This window comes from Physella acuta, unplaced genomic scaffold, assembly GCF_028476545.2.
Source record: "Physella acuta isolate Inbredline_101_S28 unplaced genomic scaffold, ASM2847654v3 ptg000119l, whole genome shotgun sequence".
NCBI lineage: Eukaryota > Metazoa > Mollusca > Gastropoda > Physidae > Physella > Physella acuta.
The window spans coordinates 593,775-613,473 of NW_026731639.1; the positions used below are offsets into that span (position 1 = coordinate 593,775).

General features: G+C 39.6%; 1 protein-coding gene across 1 annotated transcript; it reads left to right on the forward strand.

Annotated features, from left to right (window-relative positions):
* The first annotated feature begins 3,124 nt into the window (after positions 1-3,124).
* Positions 3,125-7,984, forward strand: LOC131934894 (uncharacterized). The gene is made up of 6 exons (XM_059291134.1): positions 3,125-3,357; positions 5,556-5,649; positions 6,358-6,455; positions 6,714-6,795; positions 7,008-7,363; positions 7,599-7,984. Exons 1-6 carry the CDS (start codon positions 3,209-3,211, stop codon positions 7,654-7,656), a joined length of 837 nt encoding a protein of 278 aa, XP_059147117.1. The 5' UTR covers positions 3,125-3,208; the 3' UTR covers positions 7,657-7,984.
* The last annotated feature ends 11,715 nt before the right edge of the window (positions 7,985-19,699 follow it).

Below are 19,699 nucleotides of genomic sequence, written 5' to 3' on the forward strand. Positions count from 1 at the left end.
GTGCAGTAGTTTGTTAATTAATATATACGAGCCGGCCCGCGGCATAACATACGCCGCTTTTTAGTTTTTTTCTACTTTTCAGTAAATCATAATTTGTGAATTCGACAGTACCAACGCTGACACTGAAAATATTTCTTTAAAACACTATAAGTAGCTCGTTAAGAACCATACCCCCCCCCCTTCCTTCCCCCCCCCCCCCCCCCCCACCCCAACGTTTAAAATCGTTTCAAAATCGTTTCAAACAAAATTATCTGCCCCTAATAGCGTCACTAAACCCGACTCCATGAAGGTAAACATAGCGTGAACCACAGCTCACTAAGACCATGTAGGGGTGGGGATGGTAGATAGCGCGTTTATAGCTTGTTTTCTAGCGTCTCCCAGAAGAGAATTATATATATATATATATATATATATATATATATATATATATATATATATATATATATATATATATATATATATATATATATATAAATATTAATACACATACACACACATATCTTGTTTGAACTACTTTAGCCAGTCTCTCATAATTCTTAAAATCTAAAATAAAAAATTACATCTGACTGTTAACGTCAAATTCTCCTGACCCTAGCCACGCCACTTGTTGTTTGTAACACTTGACCTATAGTTCTCCTTACACTAACGTTCACTTTCAGTTTTCACAAAAAATACATTTCTCGGAAATCACAAGAAAAAAAAAAGAATAACTAACAAAGCGATTATTTTTATTTTATCTTTCTTGAACACAATCATCACAAAACACAAAGACTAGTAGCCTTGTACTTTAAGACTTCTTTATCTGTCTGTGCTAGCCACAGAAACGATTGGTTTTTTTAATCGACATCCTTGTGTAAGGATAGATGCATATTCTGACAGTCCTTCAACTGCTGCTGTTTTATTGTGTGGTATTAAAATCCACATTGTTAATGTTTCTTTTAATAGTTTTTTTTAACATTGTGATAAACACTGTTGAAAAAAAAATGCTGTACCAGTTTGACAGTGGTAATTTAGTAACATAAATGTAATATGTCCAACTGTTTTACTGTATTGATAATGAAAATTTGGAGAAGGTGATGGGTAGGTAGGGCAGAAAAAATTCGCTTGGTATGGTTTTTTTCACGAACGTTTTGCCTCGATGGACCAACGTAAAATTTTCGAATGGTTGAAGAGTATATTTTTTGATTTAATGTATCTTTTCCTTCTATTTCTTGTAGAGGTGCAATAAAATTATTAGTTAACGAGGGTCAGCAGAGTATAGAAATACCAGTAGATGGGGGTTGGATAGGGGACCACTTTATCTGCATAATTTTTCTCCGGGGGGGGGGGGGGGGGCATTTTCGGGGGGTGGGGGCGGACACTGGTAAAAGTATATGTTTTCTATATGAATTCCATTTTGTTCGTGGGGGCGGTAGACTTTTATCGGGGGGGGGGGGGTGTCTCTGCTACCCCCCTCCCCCCACCCCTCAAAGAGATGCTTGGAAGAAAGACTGATCATCAGACATGCTTTAAAATGCAACCACCATAGCAAACGTATAGGTTACTGTCATAAAACAGACCACAAGAAGTTAACATGACCGTCAACATGGGATACATGTATGGGACAGCAGTAGAGAATGGCCAGGGAAGAGAACGCTGGAGATCTGTATTTAGTGACCAACAAGAGTTACGGGACATGATGACGAAATCATTTTGGTGCTTGTTCTAGATCTGTTTTTATTGTTACCGATTTGCTTTTATTTTATACACGGCAAGGTGGCGTCTCAAGGTTATCAAGCCTAAGACTTTTCATAAAGTGAAATGAGGCTGTAGACATTTTGGGAAAGGATAACATCAACGAATTGTTGGTAGGTGGCCACTGTACAACCCAGCCCGGCGCTACACAACTTCAAGTTTACTTCCACCTAGCGACCCAGTAAAACAGGACAATCGCTAGTTTACTCCATCATTTACACTTATCTAACCAGGAAAAACCAGGGACGGCCACGTTATCTTAATCAAAATAGGGCTGGTAAGTCTCGGTCTCTCTCACTTGAATTCGACATCTCGTTAGCCAGGAGGAGATAACTTTTGGATCCAAATCAATTGTCTTGAACAGTGTTTCTTTCAGACTTTTTTCTCCGGGGGGGGGACTTGAAATTTCCGGGGGGGGGGGGGGGGGAGAGGGGGTCACTGTTAAAAGTATATATTTCTATATAAATTCCATTTCGTTCGAGGGGGGGGGGGTAGACTTTCTTCGGGGGCGGAAGGGGGCTGCCCCCCCCCCCAAGAGATACCTGGAAGAAACTCTGGTCTTGAACATGATCGTATTGATCGGCTATTTGTTTCTCGCTTCGAGATTTTAAAATCACCAAGAATTCACATAATGCAACAATTATAAAAAATGTTAATGCTATTTTATTCAAACTGTTTGGGAACTAATATATTTGCATGCTTTTCTAAATATAGAAATTATACCATGATTAAACTAAGAACCGGTTGGCTATGCTATTAGCTGGAGTATGGTAGCTACGTTTAGGAAAATTTGTTTCGGATTTGAATCAATAATAACAAACTGGACGCTTCTTTCGAAATCCATAATTTAACGTAAGCTACATTTTATCTTAACATATCCTACATCTTGTGGTCAAGAAGCGGAATTAACAATAGCGGAAGTAATTTTTCTTTTTTTTTACTTATATAATAATAAATATTCACATTTGGTTTGGAAAAAAGCGCGATCTGGATAGTACAAAATCAAGCCCGATTATCATGTAACAAATTCATATCCATCTCCGGATCTAAGACGAGCCAAGGTAGATAACACAGTAAAAGTAAACACCGAGATAATTTCCCTTGCCGAGGGCAAAGTCATACTTTTTTAATTAAATATAATCAATTCAAAAAAATCTAACTTTCAATGTTAGATAGGTTGAGTATTTTAATCAATAAAAGACTTAATTAAAGCGCCCCACCTTTATTATACCAACACAACTGAAGTCCACAATATAAAAACGTGACCTACTGTGTTTATCCACCCTAAGTTTAGATTTGGTCACATGACCAGAGATAACAACAACATATATAAAGATGTCACGGCCAGACACTCCTCTTATACACCAGTCTTCTGTTCTTCTGTTCTTCTGTTCTTCTGTTCTTCTGTTCTTCTGTTCTTCTGTTCTTCTGTTCGCCGACACGTTTGTTTAAGTCTTGAACAACAGACGATATAATGGTTAACATGGGTATCTTGCAACTGACCATCGTGACGTCACTGGTCCTGGGTGCTCTCTGCCAGGTACCATGTACACAGTCTGGTGCCTGTACATGTTCACGTAGTGACGGGTGGGTCATTGACCTCACGCCTTTAAAAGACCAGCGGTAGGAAACCTTTTCTTTCTTTGTTAAATAGACATTAATTGAAACCTAATATATAAAAACCCATGTGCGCACTTCTCTCTCTCTCTCTCTCTCTCTCTCTCTCTCTCTCTGTCCGCAAAATATTTTCACAGGCTATCATATCAGTATCTTCAGCAATAGATGTTAGATGTTTTAAATGTATAAACTAAATTTTATATAAAGAATAAAAAAAAAATAACGGCTTATTCGAATTCAGAAACATATTTTAAATTATTCAACAGGAAAAGTGTTTATAGTTGTGACAAAGAACGCAATAAACAATGACGTCACATGCCACATGTTTACACTATGGAAAGAACACAACACTAATGGCGTCATCTTTCGATTTTAGAATAAATAGAAATGAACTATTTCATTCAAATTTTAATTAGATCTAGATTCTATAAATCTACGAATCAAGACGTACGCTATGAAATGTATACAATTTTCTCGGTCAAACTAATTCAAATTACTTTTACAAAAACATAATGATCATTGAAATGCCGGATATTTAAAGGAATCATTTGAGTATCTTAATCAGTGTGTGCATTTAATATGGTGTTCTGTTGACTAATAATGTATATAATTTGGTTTTAATTTTTCTAATAGGTATTGGTATACTATGCTATTTTAAATATGTTGGACTTTTATCTATTTAGTTATTTCTTAGCTTTGTCCCTAATATCGTTAAACCTGTAGTAAATCACATTGCGTTTTGACCAATAACTATTTTATGAAATATTTTTCTCAACCATGTATAACATTAAAATATATATGCCTATAATTCATGTGTAACGGGTACCGAATGCTAATGTAATACTAAGTGGCCAATTTTTATTCTAAAATAGCTAATTAATAATAATCATAATATTTAAAAAAAATAATGATTAAAAGGAGAAGAAAAATAGGAAGAAGAATAAAATAATGATGAGAAAGACACTAATAATACTAATAATACTAGTAAAGTAAGTAAAGTTCCTTTTTCGAACCTTACTATCCATAGGGTAAGTGAAGTAGAGTTCACCTGTTTCTGTGACCCCCCCAGATGAAAAGATAATGTGGTCAGCACTATACCCAACCCATTTACTTTCCCTGATGCGAGTTAGGTACCAATCATAGCTGGGTGTGTACACACACACACAGAGAAAACAATAACAATAAAAGTTACCAGTGCCTATTAAATGTTAAATAATATTAAAACCTAACTTAAAGTTTTAATAATTTCATAAATAAGCATATAGCTAAAACTCAATATACATTTTAAACATAATGAGACATGTTTTATCCGGGCTTAGGACGTTACCACCCCACCCCCACCGATCATTAGTCTAAGCATAATTACCTCCTGTCAATCACCAACCTTCGTAATAATCCCACTACAGAACACATATCATACCAATAACAATATTTATTTTTCCCATATTCATCTCCCAATACCTAACCCTGTTCCTAACCAAAATCATATATTTAACCTTCACGGTATCTCTATTATTTTTGACATCCTATTCTATCATATCCTTACTATTACCACTACAATTACAAATGGCTAATTGTCAGGGGGTAATATCCTACTGCAGCTTTTCGGTTGGAGTGAGTTCTTGGGAGGTGGGGATAGAGGAAGTTATTGATCTGCGGGTAATGACTTTGGGGAAGTCACTGGGGGTAATTGCCGGGAGTAATTTTAGAGTGATAATTCTTGTAAATAACAATGATTAAAAGCCCAACATTTATGTCAACAACTTTAATGTAGCTTATAAAGTATAATCTATCAGTTAAAGCAATAATATTTTATTGTGAGTTCCTTATTAATAATCTTCACAGTAGCAAATAGTGTAACAGTTGCATCATGGCCTAGATGTAGAGCGCTAGACTGTTAACCCGAAAGTCTCGAGTTTGAATCCCGGACTCGAATCCGGAAGACGTGTCTGAGTCCACTCAAATCTGAGGGGTACCTAACTAACGTTAGGGAAACTAAAGGCGAGTGGGCATATTGCTGACCACTATGTCCTTTTATACGCCGAGGTCACAGAAACAAGTGAACTCTACTTCACTTGCCCTATGGACCGTTCGGTCCGGAAAGGGAACTTTACTATTTTTTTCAGCAGCCTGTATTATACCGGTTATATAATGTATTATTGTACCATATATTATGCTAGTTATATTCTGTTTTACTGCCACAGATTTGAAGTACCTGATGCAGAAGGTGCCTATAAATACGACATTGAGTTTTGTCAAACGTTCAGCCTCAACAACTCAGCGTGTCAAGGTGTTTACGTGAGTACCAGAATGTGACCCAATGCTTTCAGTTGTTGAAGACTTCCACGACATTTAAATGATTTAGATAGTCAGTCAACACTCATTACGATTACTTCAATAGTTGTGTGATTCATTTCTGCAGGTTGTATGGTATTTCTGTCGAAATTATGTTCTTGATATAATAAAGTGTTACTGTCTTTAAAAATATTTAAAATAAAGTGGATTTTTAAATTTAATACAAACCCAAATACTCAATTCGAAAACTGAAATCCGTTAAAAGTAACTACACCCTTCCCACAATGTCACGGCTTAATTTTAATACAGTCAAATGCGTAAAACGATTCACATTGTGCTGAAGGGTTACATGTCACCAATGAATTGTAAACCTTCAATTACATCTATTCCCCATCCTTTCCCGTTATTGCACCAGAAATATGGGGCAGATGAAGTTGAGTTTTTCTGTTTTAATGACCTAACTTCCATCAACTTGTAAACGGCATTACCCACGACATTTCTTTAAAATTCAAGTTTCGTAAAAAATATTAAAACTAACAAAAGATAGTAAAAATACAGTTTAAATGAATTACGATAGATTGAATTATTGTTACAATTTCTTATTATTAATTGCATCGTAGCTTTATGTTAATATATCAGCCCCACATATGTATACTGTAACTTGGCGTTCGTCTATCAACGACACATATATTTATAAAAACTCATCCACAGGGATGCCAGTTCAACTCTCTGATAAGTCAATATTTTTCTATTGGAAAAACGGCTACCTTCAATCACACGGAGAAAATGGTCCTGAAAGACGGAGACAGGTATTTATTTTATACACTATAGCCCTGACCCTTTAATTATAGGCCTACAGCTAGGTTATCATATGAACCAGTTACATCAGTGTTAGGTATAGCGATAGGATTGGGTATAAAGTGAGTAGTTGGCATGCGGTATTTGTAGAATTATAAAATCAATGTGATTAAGTTAGCAGTATTACTCGAATCTCAGTAGGCATGGGGGTACTATAGCTAGTCATTTTTATAACCAGATGCTGTAGCTGTGTTATGTTTTACTTACAGAACAACACTTATTGCAATACAATGTTTAGCGGCTGGTAATGACTCATTGAAATTCATATCCGAGAATCCACCAAACACGTATGTAAGTACAATAATCTGCCAAAGACGTATGTAAGTACAGTAATCTACTACAGACGTATGTAATCACTAAAATCCGCTTATGGCATGTAACTTAAATTTTATATCACAAAAGCACACATTTAGAACAATGGTAATTTCCTGAAATAAGCTAATATTGACTTTTCCAAACAGCCATTGTGTAGGTTAATAAATGTATTTTGTTATATTTCACAGAACTTTCAGCTCGACAGTACTCACGCTTGTCCCGTGCTAGGACCTACCACACCAACTACCACACAATCTACCACATCCAACACCACACAAACATCCACCAGCACCTCCACCGCAAACACCACATCGACGACCGCTACAACAACGACGACGCCATCCAACACCACACACACCACCAGCAACACCACCGCTTCCACTGTCACAACCAAGACCACTCCATCATCCAACTCAACATCCACCACCAGCCAATCTACTTCCACGTCAACAAAAACCACTTCAGCGACCACAACATCCACAGCAAAAACCACGCCGACGGCAGCAAGCAAAACGACCAAGAAAGGAAAAGCTAACTCTCTCAGGTAAACTACACATACAATGTTGTAGGGGATAATTCTCTCTATGTAAAATGTGGATGTTTAACAAAATGTGATTGTATCTCCCCACAACTCTGTAAAATGTGGATGTTTAACAAAATGTGATTCTATTCCCCACACGTCTCTTTAAAATGTGAATGTTTAACAAAATGTGATTCTATCCCCACACATCTCTGAAAAATGTGGATGTTTAACAAAATGTGATTCTATCCCCACACAGCTCTGCCACCGTCGGTGTCCTGATGTTGGTCGCATGCATCACGAGAAGTTTGTTTTAAAGCCGGAATCAACATGACCTTGACCCTAGTGAAATTTAGAACAAACGGTCAACAGAAACGTCGTAGTACATTAGCTATGGCATTGACGACTACCCGTCAGACCTAACGTCAACATCAGCCTCTCATTCATGTTTATAAAATTCATATCTTTAGTCTACACATCAGGCTCGCGGTGAATGACGCCCAAGATGGCCGACACCCATATACTGTTTAAATATCAATACATTCATGTACACAATACGCTTTTGTTATTTCATCATGCCTTTTGAGTATCTGTTTATGTAGGCTGTAAACATTATTATAATGAATAAAGTTTCAATTAATTTTTTAGATATTTTTTCTTCTGCATTTTTAAACCCAGACTAATATATCTAGCCAAAGTTTATCTGTAAAGCTAAAATCAAACATCATAGTTTTATCAGTTTTATGTTTCAAAATACCAGTCACTTATCATAAACAAATAATGTATTGATTAGATTTTTTTCAAGATAGAGACGACAGATAGCAAACGTCGATCGGGTCCAATCGAAGATAAACACTGATAGATATTGGCTGTACTTTAACTTACTAACTGGTGGTACAGGAAAACAATACAATAATAATGTTATATAATGAAAGTATAGAGATACAACGTGTGGGTCTACACGTGTGGTGATACAGAGTGTGTAATTGTCACACATACATCACACACTGTGTTCTTGATTGGACTCATACTTACACATCAAAGTGTGCTACAAACACCTGTCAGTGTGTGATACAACAATTTTACCATGTGTCATACATCCATACATCCTTAATTTGACAGTGTGTCATATATCAAAATGAGAATGTGTTTTATATCCATACTATAAAATGCACCTATGTTTTAAATTAACTATAAAGAAACCTCCATACCAGATTTAGATCAACTAGTTAGGCCCCCTATATGTTAATTATTTCTGTTTCCTTATTTATTTTTCTTGAATGATGAAATATTAGGATGAATACACTTGAAATAACATTTCTATCACCCCAACCTTTCGCAATGAAGTCACTTTTTAAAATAAAAACATGTACACACATGTGTAGCTGTCTACCAACACACCACGCCGTGTACACAGATGTGTAGCTATATACCAACACACCACGCTCGTGTACACACATGTGTAGCTATCTACCTCCACACCACGCCGTGTACACATATGTGTAGCTGTCTACCAACACACTACGCCCGTGTACACATATGTGTAGCTGTCTACCAACACACTACGCCCGTGTACACATATGTGTAGCTGTCTACCAATACAATGTTACAAATCTCTATATCGAGAACAAAACTTTGTTTAATCTTTACCCAGAATCAAAGTTTTTTCCCCACTAGTTTTGGTTTCGATTAAATTGTTTGACACTGCGATATTTGGTCCCTTAGTCCGAGAGGCGTTGTGTTCTTATCGTAGTTTGATGTAGATAATTTTGACCTACCCAAATAGGATGGGCAAAACATTGTTTAAAACTAAAACTTATTTTTTAAAGATAGACAACTCTAAAGTTTAATAGTTGAGTTTTTAACGCGGTTACTTCCCCTCACATGTAACTGTTGAGATTGTAGGGGAAATAATAAAAATTTCGAGGACATTGAATTTATAAGAGGCAACACATATTTATTTTATAGTCAACTAGCGTACCCGACCCCCGCGCGTTGCCGCGGGGATAGAAGAAAGTTTGACGAAATATATTAGGATTTCACCAACGCGTTATCAATTATAATTATATGTTCTTAGACGCGTGACCTTCTTTTCTAAAAATGAGTTATTTAAATGTAAACAATGCCTGTTCTTGGATCATAAATATCAGGACACAGGTTTACCTACACTACCGCATGAAAACCTTGAGCGTACATTAATCACTCACCGAAAAAATATGGTACAACACACTTCGGTGACCGCCTCTGTGTCAGAGACGTAGAGGGGCGCTCTCAGGGCCCCCACCCCCCGATTATACTACCGCATAGGCGCGGCGTTCGACCCCTGACTCCTTAAAACTAACCGGCGCCATCGTGCCAAATAGTATCCTGTTAATAATGATGCAGATTTCGTCATTCGCTTAAGTGACACAAATGAACAGTATTTTACTGATGCAATATGCTAGCGTTACTAATGGTCTATTATTAGACGCTCGATCTCAATTTCTGACTGAATTGTCTAACAATAGATGCTTATTGCATCATTCGCAAAGTGACGAAACTCTACAGTAGGCTTCTCATATTCAAAAAGTTATTTTTTCATCTTTCGCAAGGTGACGAAACTTTACAGAAGGATTTCCTCGCGTTACAAAGTTATTTTTAGAAGCCTGTTGTAGTTTTACCGCTGAATATAGTAGTACCCCTTACTCGCTATGCAGGACGCTCGATTAACGGATGCCAAGTTCCAACTTAGTCGATCTAAAACTCTGGGCGCCAAACCGTGTATTGACGAAAGTTGTACCCTATATGGCGCCGCCCGTAAGAAACTTTAGTTTTCTTTTTCGCAGAAATATTCTCGGGAGTATTCTCATCTATTCCCTAAAGTTTCATGAACCGCATCCGAGTTTTATTTTTTATATACCGTGTATAGAGAAAAAAAATCGCTCCCCCCGGGGGGCGCCGCCCTTGCAATATTAAACAATATGTTTTTTGCAGAACCCTACCATTGAGTGATCTAATCATTTCCCCGAAGTTTCATAATACACGGATGAACGGTGTGAAACCGACATTTTATAAACCGTATATAGAGAACAATCGCAGCCGCCCGTGGCGCCGCCCTTGCGAAATTAAAAAAAGGATTTTTTTTTACAGAAACCTTCCCTGAATTGTTCTCATCAACTCCCCCAAAGTCTCATGGCTATCGGATAACGGTGTCACACCAAAATCGACTTATTATTATAAACCGTATATAGAGAAAAATCGCACCCTCCCGTGGCGCCGCCCTTGCGAAATTAAAAATTATTTTTTTACAGAACCCTTCCCTAGAGTGGTATATTGAACTCCCCAAAGTTTCATGGCTATCGGATGAACGATGCCAAACCAAAATCGACTTTTATTTTTATATACTCTATATAGAAAAAAACAAATCGCGCCCTGTCGGGGCGCCACCCCTGCGAATTTCAAATATTTTTTTTTTCGCAGAAACCTCCCCAGGAATATTCTCAACAACTTCCTAAAGTTTCATCGTGTGAACGGTGTCACGGCAATTCACTTTTATTATTTTTATATACCGTATATAGAGAAAAATCGCACCCTCCCGTGGCGCCGCCCTTGCGAAATTAAAAATGATTTTTGTACAGAACCCTTCCCTAGAGTGTTCTAATCAACTCCTCAAAGTTTCACGCCTATCGGATAAACAGTGTGAAATCAAAAGAGACTTTCATTTTTATATACCGTAAATAGAGAAAAATCGGACCCTCCCCTGGCGCCGCCCTTGCGAAATTAAAAAAATATTTTTTACAGAACCCTTCCCTAGAGCGGTATAATGAACTCACCAAAGTCTCATGGCTATCGGATGAACAGTGTGAAATCAAAATAGACTTTTATTTTTATATACTGTATATAGAGAAAAACAAATCGCGCCCTGCCGGGGCGCCACCCCTGCGAATTTGAAATTTTTTTTTTCGCAGAAACCTCCCCAGGAATATTCTCAACAACTTCCCAAAGTTTCACGGCGATGTGATAAGAGGTGTGGTAATGCATAAAAGACACACAGACAGACAGACAGACAGACAGACAGACAGACACACAGACAGACACACATACATTGCTTTTTATATATATAGATAAACCTGGTTGACTCAAATAATTTAGGCTGATTTCTATACACAGAACCTTTTAGTATTTCATTAGGCGGATGGTTATGGGACTATGACGCATTTAGAAACCAAGTTTCATTTACAATTAAAGATTCTAAGCTGACAAAAATCTGTATAGAGGCCAAAAACTCAGGTAGGTAACGAACAATAGTATACATGCACTATAGTTTACCTATTTCAACGCCCTCGACAGATAAATGCTTTGTGTGATTTTTTCCATACCAGCCGTCTTTACTTTCCCTAACTTAAGTCAGGTACCCAGTAGAGCTGGATGGACTCAGAGATTTTATTGTATCTTTAGTCCGTTAACGGAACTGGAGACTTTCTTAGTCAGTAGTCGTAGACTCTACCACCCCTGCTCCTGTCACGATAATTCCCTACACCCGTGTAAAGCTGTAACCCAATCAATAACAGCATCAAAGAGTGTTTTCCTGCGTTACAAGAAGTAAGGGACATAACTCAGAAAATGTGTAATTTTATATTTTAAATGGGTTCATTCCCTTTCTTTCTCCATATCCAGTTTTCAACCATTGGAGAATTATGATCTTAAATTTTAGCCCTCTCTAATTTCTGTCGAATATAGGATAACTAATCTTTTTATTCTTAGCAAGGAAAACATAGATTAAGATTAGATCTAGGGATAAATACATTTAATTTGGGCATAAATAATCGTTTTGCAATTTTGGCTGTACGAAAAAGTGAACAGTGCTATATTCTTAAATAACCTACGATTGTCGAGTTACCAGTAGCTGTTTATTTTATGTTTAACAAAATTTTGTTGTTCCTGTTTTAACATCCACATTAAGCTACAACTTTTGTGGATTCTCCAACAAGTGCAATATAACCTTACACAAAAAAAAAAGTACCAAGCGATGTTTTTTTTCTAAGCAAAGTACAGCCCTAAAAATAAGCACAATACGTTTTTAAGCTCCGGGCTAATCAGGTATGAAAGAAAAACTCAGCACAATTCTTCCCTCACGCTCGAGAGATTGTCGTGGCGCTTTCAAAGCAGCGGGAATTCCCTCACACACGAACAAAAGCGATCCGTCTAATTTCGCTCAGCCGACAGTCGCTGGCTTAATGTATCGTAAATGGCTTTAGGTACTGCCCGCTTTCCTAAGCAGGTCCGGGGCCAATTCTAGAACCACCCCCCCCTACACCACATAGCAATCAACGTTAAAACGATTGATGGAGCACGCTATCAGACAGCATGAATTACGCGAGAATCAGGGGACAGAATATTTTTTTGGTTTCCAAATGTTTCCGTACCAGATCTCATGTATATTCTCATGCTAGGGACAGGTTATATATGTATATATATATATATATATATATATATATATATATATATATATATATATATATATATATATATATGTATATATGGCTCCATGTTTTCCTCGGTAGACAATGAGTGCGCACTGAGAATATGAATCCAAGGGGCACTTAACAGGGCATTTGATAAAGAAACCATAGGCTGCCTATGCATTGTGAGCCTTCTCTCGACCTTGCCGGAATAATCCTAAGGAATGCTAAGCATTACCACACCAGAGTTTTTAATACAAACTTCGAGCTTTACCTTCTAGTGGTTCGAACGTGTACCTTCTCTCACGCCTACCTACTATATATATATACATATATATATATATATATATATATATATATATATATATATATATATATATATATATATATATGTAACTAGTGGAAGTTACCAGAGACATAAGAACGCATTACAGTCTGACGCAATAGTGCAGGTGTTGGCTGATAACGATCACAAAGCCAAGGCGTAGTATTTTGGGAAGCGATACGATAAGAACGCAATACGGTCTGTCAACTTTGATGTGACAGGATGCAGATGGTTTATTAATCGGACTGTACGTCAGAGCTGCGCAATTAATATTCTGAGGCATCGATTACGAATACGGATACGAGTACGGATACGATTACGAATACGATTACTGATACGAAGGGATATATAGGAAGGCGACTGCTGAGAACGAGTCAGTCAGTCAGTCAGTCAGTCAGTCAGGCAGTCAGTCAGTCAGTCAGTCAGTCAGTCAGTCAGACAGTATCAATTTGGTTACTGAACGGTGCAGACGTATTGTGTTAATAGGGACGATAGACATGTGCATTCAGTTATATGAAGACTAGTGAGGACGGTGGGGGTCAGTTGATTCAGACTATTATTGTGAAGCATTTCTTTTGATTCATTATATTATTGTGAAGCATTTCTTTTGATTCATGTAATAAAAGGATCAATAGTGAACCTGCATCTTCGAGTATCTATACTGTGGTCGATGTTGTGTAGAATGAGTGGTTAGACTCGTTAACATTTGGCACTACAAGCAAATAGACTCGTTACATTTGGCGTTGTCGAGCAGTGGAACTGTTCGGTAACATTTGGCGTTGTCGAGCAGTGGAACTGTTTGGTAACAATTGGCGCTGTCGGACAGAAGAATTCAACTAGACCAGCCGCTTTGGGCATCCATAGTCAACCTAGTTCATAACTGTGTTTCGTGTGTGTGAATTCGGACATTCAGGAACATTGAAAATTGAGGAACGAGGAAAATTATTCATACATACACGGTAGGAAAGGTCTTTTTTTTTTTACTCAAAGAATTAAAATAGAATGTCTAATCTGGATGAGAAGCAGACCCATATTGTGGTCTTGCCCAGAGAGTCCCACATTAACAAATTTTACGGGGACGGTGATCCAACTTTAACCAACAGGTTCAGTGAAGAGGTCAAAGCGGCCTGGGCCTCGAGATACATGTCACCGGAGGAAAGATTAAGACTGCTGATGGGCAGTATAGGGGAGACGGTTAGGGCAGAGGTCAAATGCCACGATAAAACCATCCAATCAGATCCAGATAAGGTGCTGGATCTAATTATGGAGACCTTTGGGGAGAGACGGTCGGGATCGCAACTGCTATCGGGGTTCGTAGGCTTAAAGCAGAGAATGGCGGAGAGTGTGATGGAGTATTCACACCGAATGAACAGGGCCTTTGATTCGGTAAAGGGCAAAACACCTGACATTGATGTGCGCCTACTGAGGGACCATTTCATCGAGGGGCTAGCAACCCCGATCTTAAGGAGAGAGTTGAAAGAAGAGGTCTACAAAGACCCACAGTTGACCTTCCTTCAGGTCAGGAACTCAGCGATCCGCAGGTCCGAGGATGAGGACCAATCAAACTGTTCGGTAGACAAAGTCTCTGTGCCGGAACAGAAACAGTCCCCACCCACAGGGACCGGCACGATGGAAACCATGATGGCTCAACTGTTGGCCCACCTGGATAAGGTTGACCAACGATTGGAGAGGTTAGAAAGCAGGTCAACAGCAGAGAATCAGGGTAAAAACGGGACAAAACATAGACAGGTTAGACAGCCGCGACCTGCTGGTCCATCACTCCAGTGGACAGCTGACGGTCGACCCATCTGTCTGTACTGCTCACAACCCGGACATATGGCACGGTACTGTCAGGGAAACGGTCGTCCTCTGTAAGGCAGGGCCAGGCTACAGAGGGGCGAGGTTATGGCCCAAGAAACAAAATGATGGGAGTCTGTCCCGAAATGATGATTACGATCGGGGACATCGCGGTGAAGGCAATTGTGGATACAGGCTCCCAGGTGACGACAATTACGGAACAATTTTACACCAAATGGATGAAAGGAAGAGACCATGGTTTAAGGTCTGACACATGCATGCGCCTGACGGCAGCTAATGGACTAACCATTCCATACTGTGGTTATTTTCTGGCGGATGTCGTGGTGGCGGGACATAGGTTGAAGCAGGTTGGGGTGTTCGTTACGAAACACAACCTAGAGACAAATGTGTCAAATATACCTTGCCTGTTGGGCATGAATATCCTTGGCCAGTTGCCAGAATTTCTTACAAATATTGTCGGATCGCCCACACCAGGTCGGGGATCCAAGTTGGCCAGGTTTGCCAAGACCAGAGGAAGGACATCAGTCCCGGCAAACACGGTCAAGGCAATCACATTACAAATTGGGGATAGAAGCGTGAATGGTGAGGTGATGATAGAACCATGTGGCGCCGCACTGAGGGCAGGCGTCGTGTTACTGCGGACATATACATCAGCGGAAAATGGACTGGTTCTAGGGTTAGTGGCAAATGTTTTGGATGAGGAAATTTTTATACCGCCCAACACTCTGGTAGGAGTACAACAGAACGTCAAAGAAAAAAAGTCGCCACAGTACATCGAACTGATCAACACCAGCAATAATGAAGTAACAATTAGGTCGGTCAATGTGACGGCCGGGGTGAAGAAAAAGGGTGGCCGATCATATACATTCCCGGAAACTGAGGACCCAAAATTAAATGAATTGCTGAATAAATACAGGGATATATTTGCCTCGTACGAGGGTGATTTGGGGTACACGGAAGTAATAAAACACCAGATACCCTTACTGCAAGACAAGCCGGTGGCGCAACCCTATCGAAGATTACCACCAAGTCACTACTCGGCGGTAAAAGCACACCTGAATGATCTACTAAAAAAGGGAATTATTACAACCAGCACAAGCCCGTATGCGGCACCAATTGTAGTGGTAAAAAAGAAGTCAGGGGAGATAAGACTGTGTTGTGATTACCGGAAATTGAACAATATCACAAGAAGGGATGCATTCCCCTTGCCTCGTATTGATGAATGTCTTGATGCGTTGGGGGGAGCAAGATTTTTTTCTACCTTGGATTTGGCTAGTGGCTACCACCAAGTGGCCATGCACCCCAACGATCAACATAAGACTGCATTTATTTCTCCACTAGGACTGTACGAGTGGACCCGTATGCCGTTTGGTTTAACTAATGCGCCTGCTACATTCCAGCGAGTAATGCAGAGTGCTATGAGTGACTTTCTATTTCAAATAATGTTGGTGTACTTGGATGATATACTAGTTTACTCAAAAACTTGGGAGGACCATTGTTACGGGTCAGTTGTAGGTTAGACTAGAATAGGATAGAATGATCTAGAATTAGGGGAGAGTGAGTATGTGAGTTGAGTTTACCCTAGAATATTGTTAACCCCGGTGTGTTTGTGTATTGTTATCCCAAGGTCGAATGCGGTATAAAAGCTGGAGTGAATGGTTGTCAGGGTTAGTTAGTTGGCAGGGTTAGGTCGAGGGCTATGTTGTAATGTGATATGTGAGACCTAATAAACGTATCGAACGTTAACCCGAGTCGTTCTTGAATTCGAATCTAACCTGGACGTAACAACTGGTGGCCAGTATTAAAGTAAAGATAGCGCAATCATCAGAACGTCATTACCACTGGATGTCACCATCACTAGACGTCACCATCGCTAGACGTCACCATCACTAGACGTCATCATCACTGGACTATACCATCCTGGGACCATCAGAACGTCAGTACCACTGGGAGTCACCATCACTAGACGTCACCATCGCTAGACGTCACCATCACTAGACGTCATCATCACTGGACTATACCATCCTGGGTCCTTACCTGAACAGAAAGTCGCAATCAGAACGTCATTACCACTGGACGTCAACACCACTAGACGTCACCATCGCTAGACGTCACCATCACTTGACGTCATCATCACTGGACTATACCATCCTGGGACCTTACCTGAACAGAAAGTCGCAATCAGAACGTCATTACCACTGGACGTCACCACCACTAGACGTCACCATCGCTAGACGTCACCATCACTAGACGTCATCATCACTGGACTATACCATCCTGGGACCTTACCTGAACAGAAAGTCGCAATCAGAACGTCATTACCACTGGACGTCACCACCACTAGACGTCACCATCCTGAGACCTTACCAGAACAGAAAGTCGCAATCAGAACGTCATTACCACTGGACGTCACCACCACTAGACGTCACCATCGCTAGACGTCACCATCACTAGACGTCATCATCACTGGACGTCATCATCACTGGACTATACCAACCTGGGACCTTACCTGAACAGAAAGTCGCAATCAGAACGTCATTACCACTGGACGTCACCACCACTAGACGTCACCATCCTGAGACCTTACCTGAACAGAAAGTCGCAATCAGAACGTCATTACCACTGGACGTCAACACCACTAGACGTCACCATCCTGAGACCTTACCAGAACAGAAAGTCGCCATCACTGGGTTCTACCATCCTTGGACTTTATCAGAACAGGAAGTCGCCATCACGGGATTCTACCATCTTTGGACTTTATCAGAACAGAAAGTCGCCATCACTGGGTTCTACCATCCTTGGACTTTATCAGAACAGAAAGTCGCCATCACTGGACTCTACCATCCTGGGATTTTACCAGCACAGAACCTTGCCGTCACAGGACTTTTGTCTTTGTCGATCCAGGTCTTCGTCTTCACATGACCCGGCCATTACAGGATTTACCATTGTTTTTGAAGGGCTAAAGTAGGGGAAGGGACTACTACAACAGATTTGTATTTGAGGTAAGTGTTTTTGAATTAGTCTGGGGCACGGTACTCACAACCGGTGATTACCCTTGCCTAACATTATATTGGGTATTACAATTTTGGCATCCAATCCTAAGTGGATAAGGTGAGATGGCTAGCGAAGGCTTAACGCTAGAGCATTTTATAGCGTTAGGGGAAAGATGTAAACTAGAGGGAAGGGAGCTGTTGGAATGGGCTGAGACTAAATTGTTAGAGGCGGAGGCTAAGGCTAGGCAGCAGGCTGAAAGGGACGAGAGGGCTACTGACACCAGAGAGAAACAAGGTAAACAAAATCTTAAACGTAGCAATACCCACCACAAAGAAAGAGGTAAGATCATTAGTGGGTCTTATAGGGTATTATGCTAAATTTATACCAGAATTCAGCGAGGCCAACGCAATACTGACAGACTTGTTAGCAAAGGGTAAACCTGAAAAGGTCGTGTGGTCAGATGAATGTAACCGTGCTTTAAGACTGGTCCAAAAACACTTGAACTCAGAACCATTTCTTATTTTACCTAATATTAATGAGCAATTTATTCTCAGGACCGACGCCTCGTCACGAGGTATCGGGGCAGCCTTGATGCAAATGAGAAATGGGGTCCTAAGACCAGTAAAATACATCAGTAGAAAACTCCAACCGAGAGAGACTCGGTACTCTACTATAGAAAGAGAGTGCCTAGCAATTGTCTGGGCCACAGGCAAACTAGCGTTGTATTTATACAACGCTAGCTTTGTACTACAGACGGACCAGCGTGCTCTAAAATACCTTCATAAATGTAGGTTCAATAATGCCAGACTGACACGCTGGTCCTTACTGCTACAGGAATATAAATTTACTATAGAACACATTCCGGGGAGGGATAATCTTCTAGCGGATTTTTTGTCAAGAAATTTTAAATCGGGAGTCTGAGATGTAAATTGTAATTTAAACCACAGATTTGTTTGTTTGTTTTTTTTGCTGTTTTTTTTTTCGGTTATTTTTACTCGGTTGTTTGTCTTGGATTCATGTACAAAGAGATGTATAAATGCATTATTTATTTACTCTCCTCTTGGTGTAGTATACCTGTCAAATCATAATTTTTTTATTTTTTTTGTTTGTTTTTTAAAATTATTTTATTTATTTATTTATCTATTTTGTCTCTGTTTGTTTTCGCCCTCTAGGTTAACTTAGGATTTGGGGATTTAGTTAGTATTTGTAGTATGTACTACAAATACTTGGGTGGGGGGTAGTGTTACGGGTCAGTTGTAGGTTAGACTAGAATAGGATAGAATGATCTAGAATTAGGGGAGAGTGAGTATGTGAGTTGAGTTTACCCTAGAATATTGTTAACCCCGGTGTGTTTGTGTATTGTTATCCCAAGGTCGAATGCGGTATAAAAGCTGGAGTGAATGGTTGTCAGGGTTAGTTAGTTGGCAGGGTTAGGTCGAGGGCTATGTTGTAATGTGATATGTGAGACCTAATAAACGTATCGAACGTTAACCCGAGTCGTTCTTGAATTCGAATCTAACCTGGACGTAACAACCATCTAGAAAGATTAGAACAAGTGTTTCTCCGTCTTAGAGAGATAGGAGTAAAGCTGAACCCGGACAAATGCGGCTTCGGTCTGAAATCGGTACGTTTTTTGGGTTATGTGATTTCGCCTGATGGCATCGCCACTGACCCAGATAAAATTGCAGCTGTTAAAGAATGGAAACAGCCAACAACCACAGTAGAGGTCAGACCATTCTTGGGCTTTGCTTCCTATTATAGAAAATTTGTACCTGGTTTTGC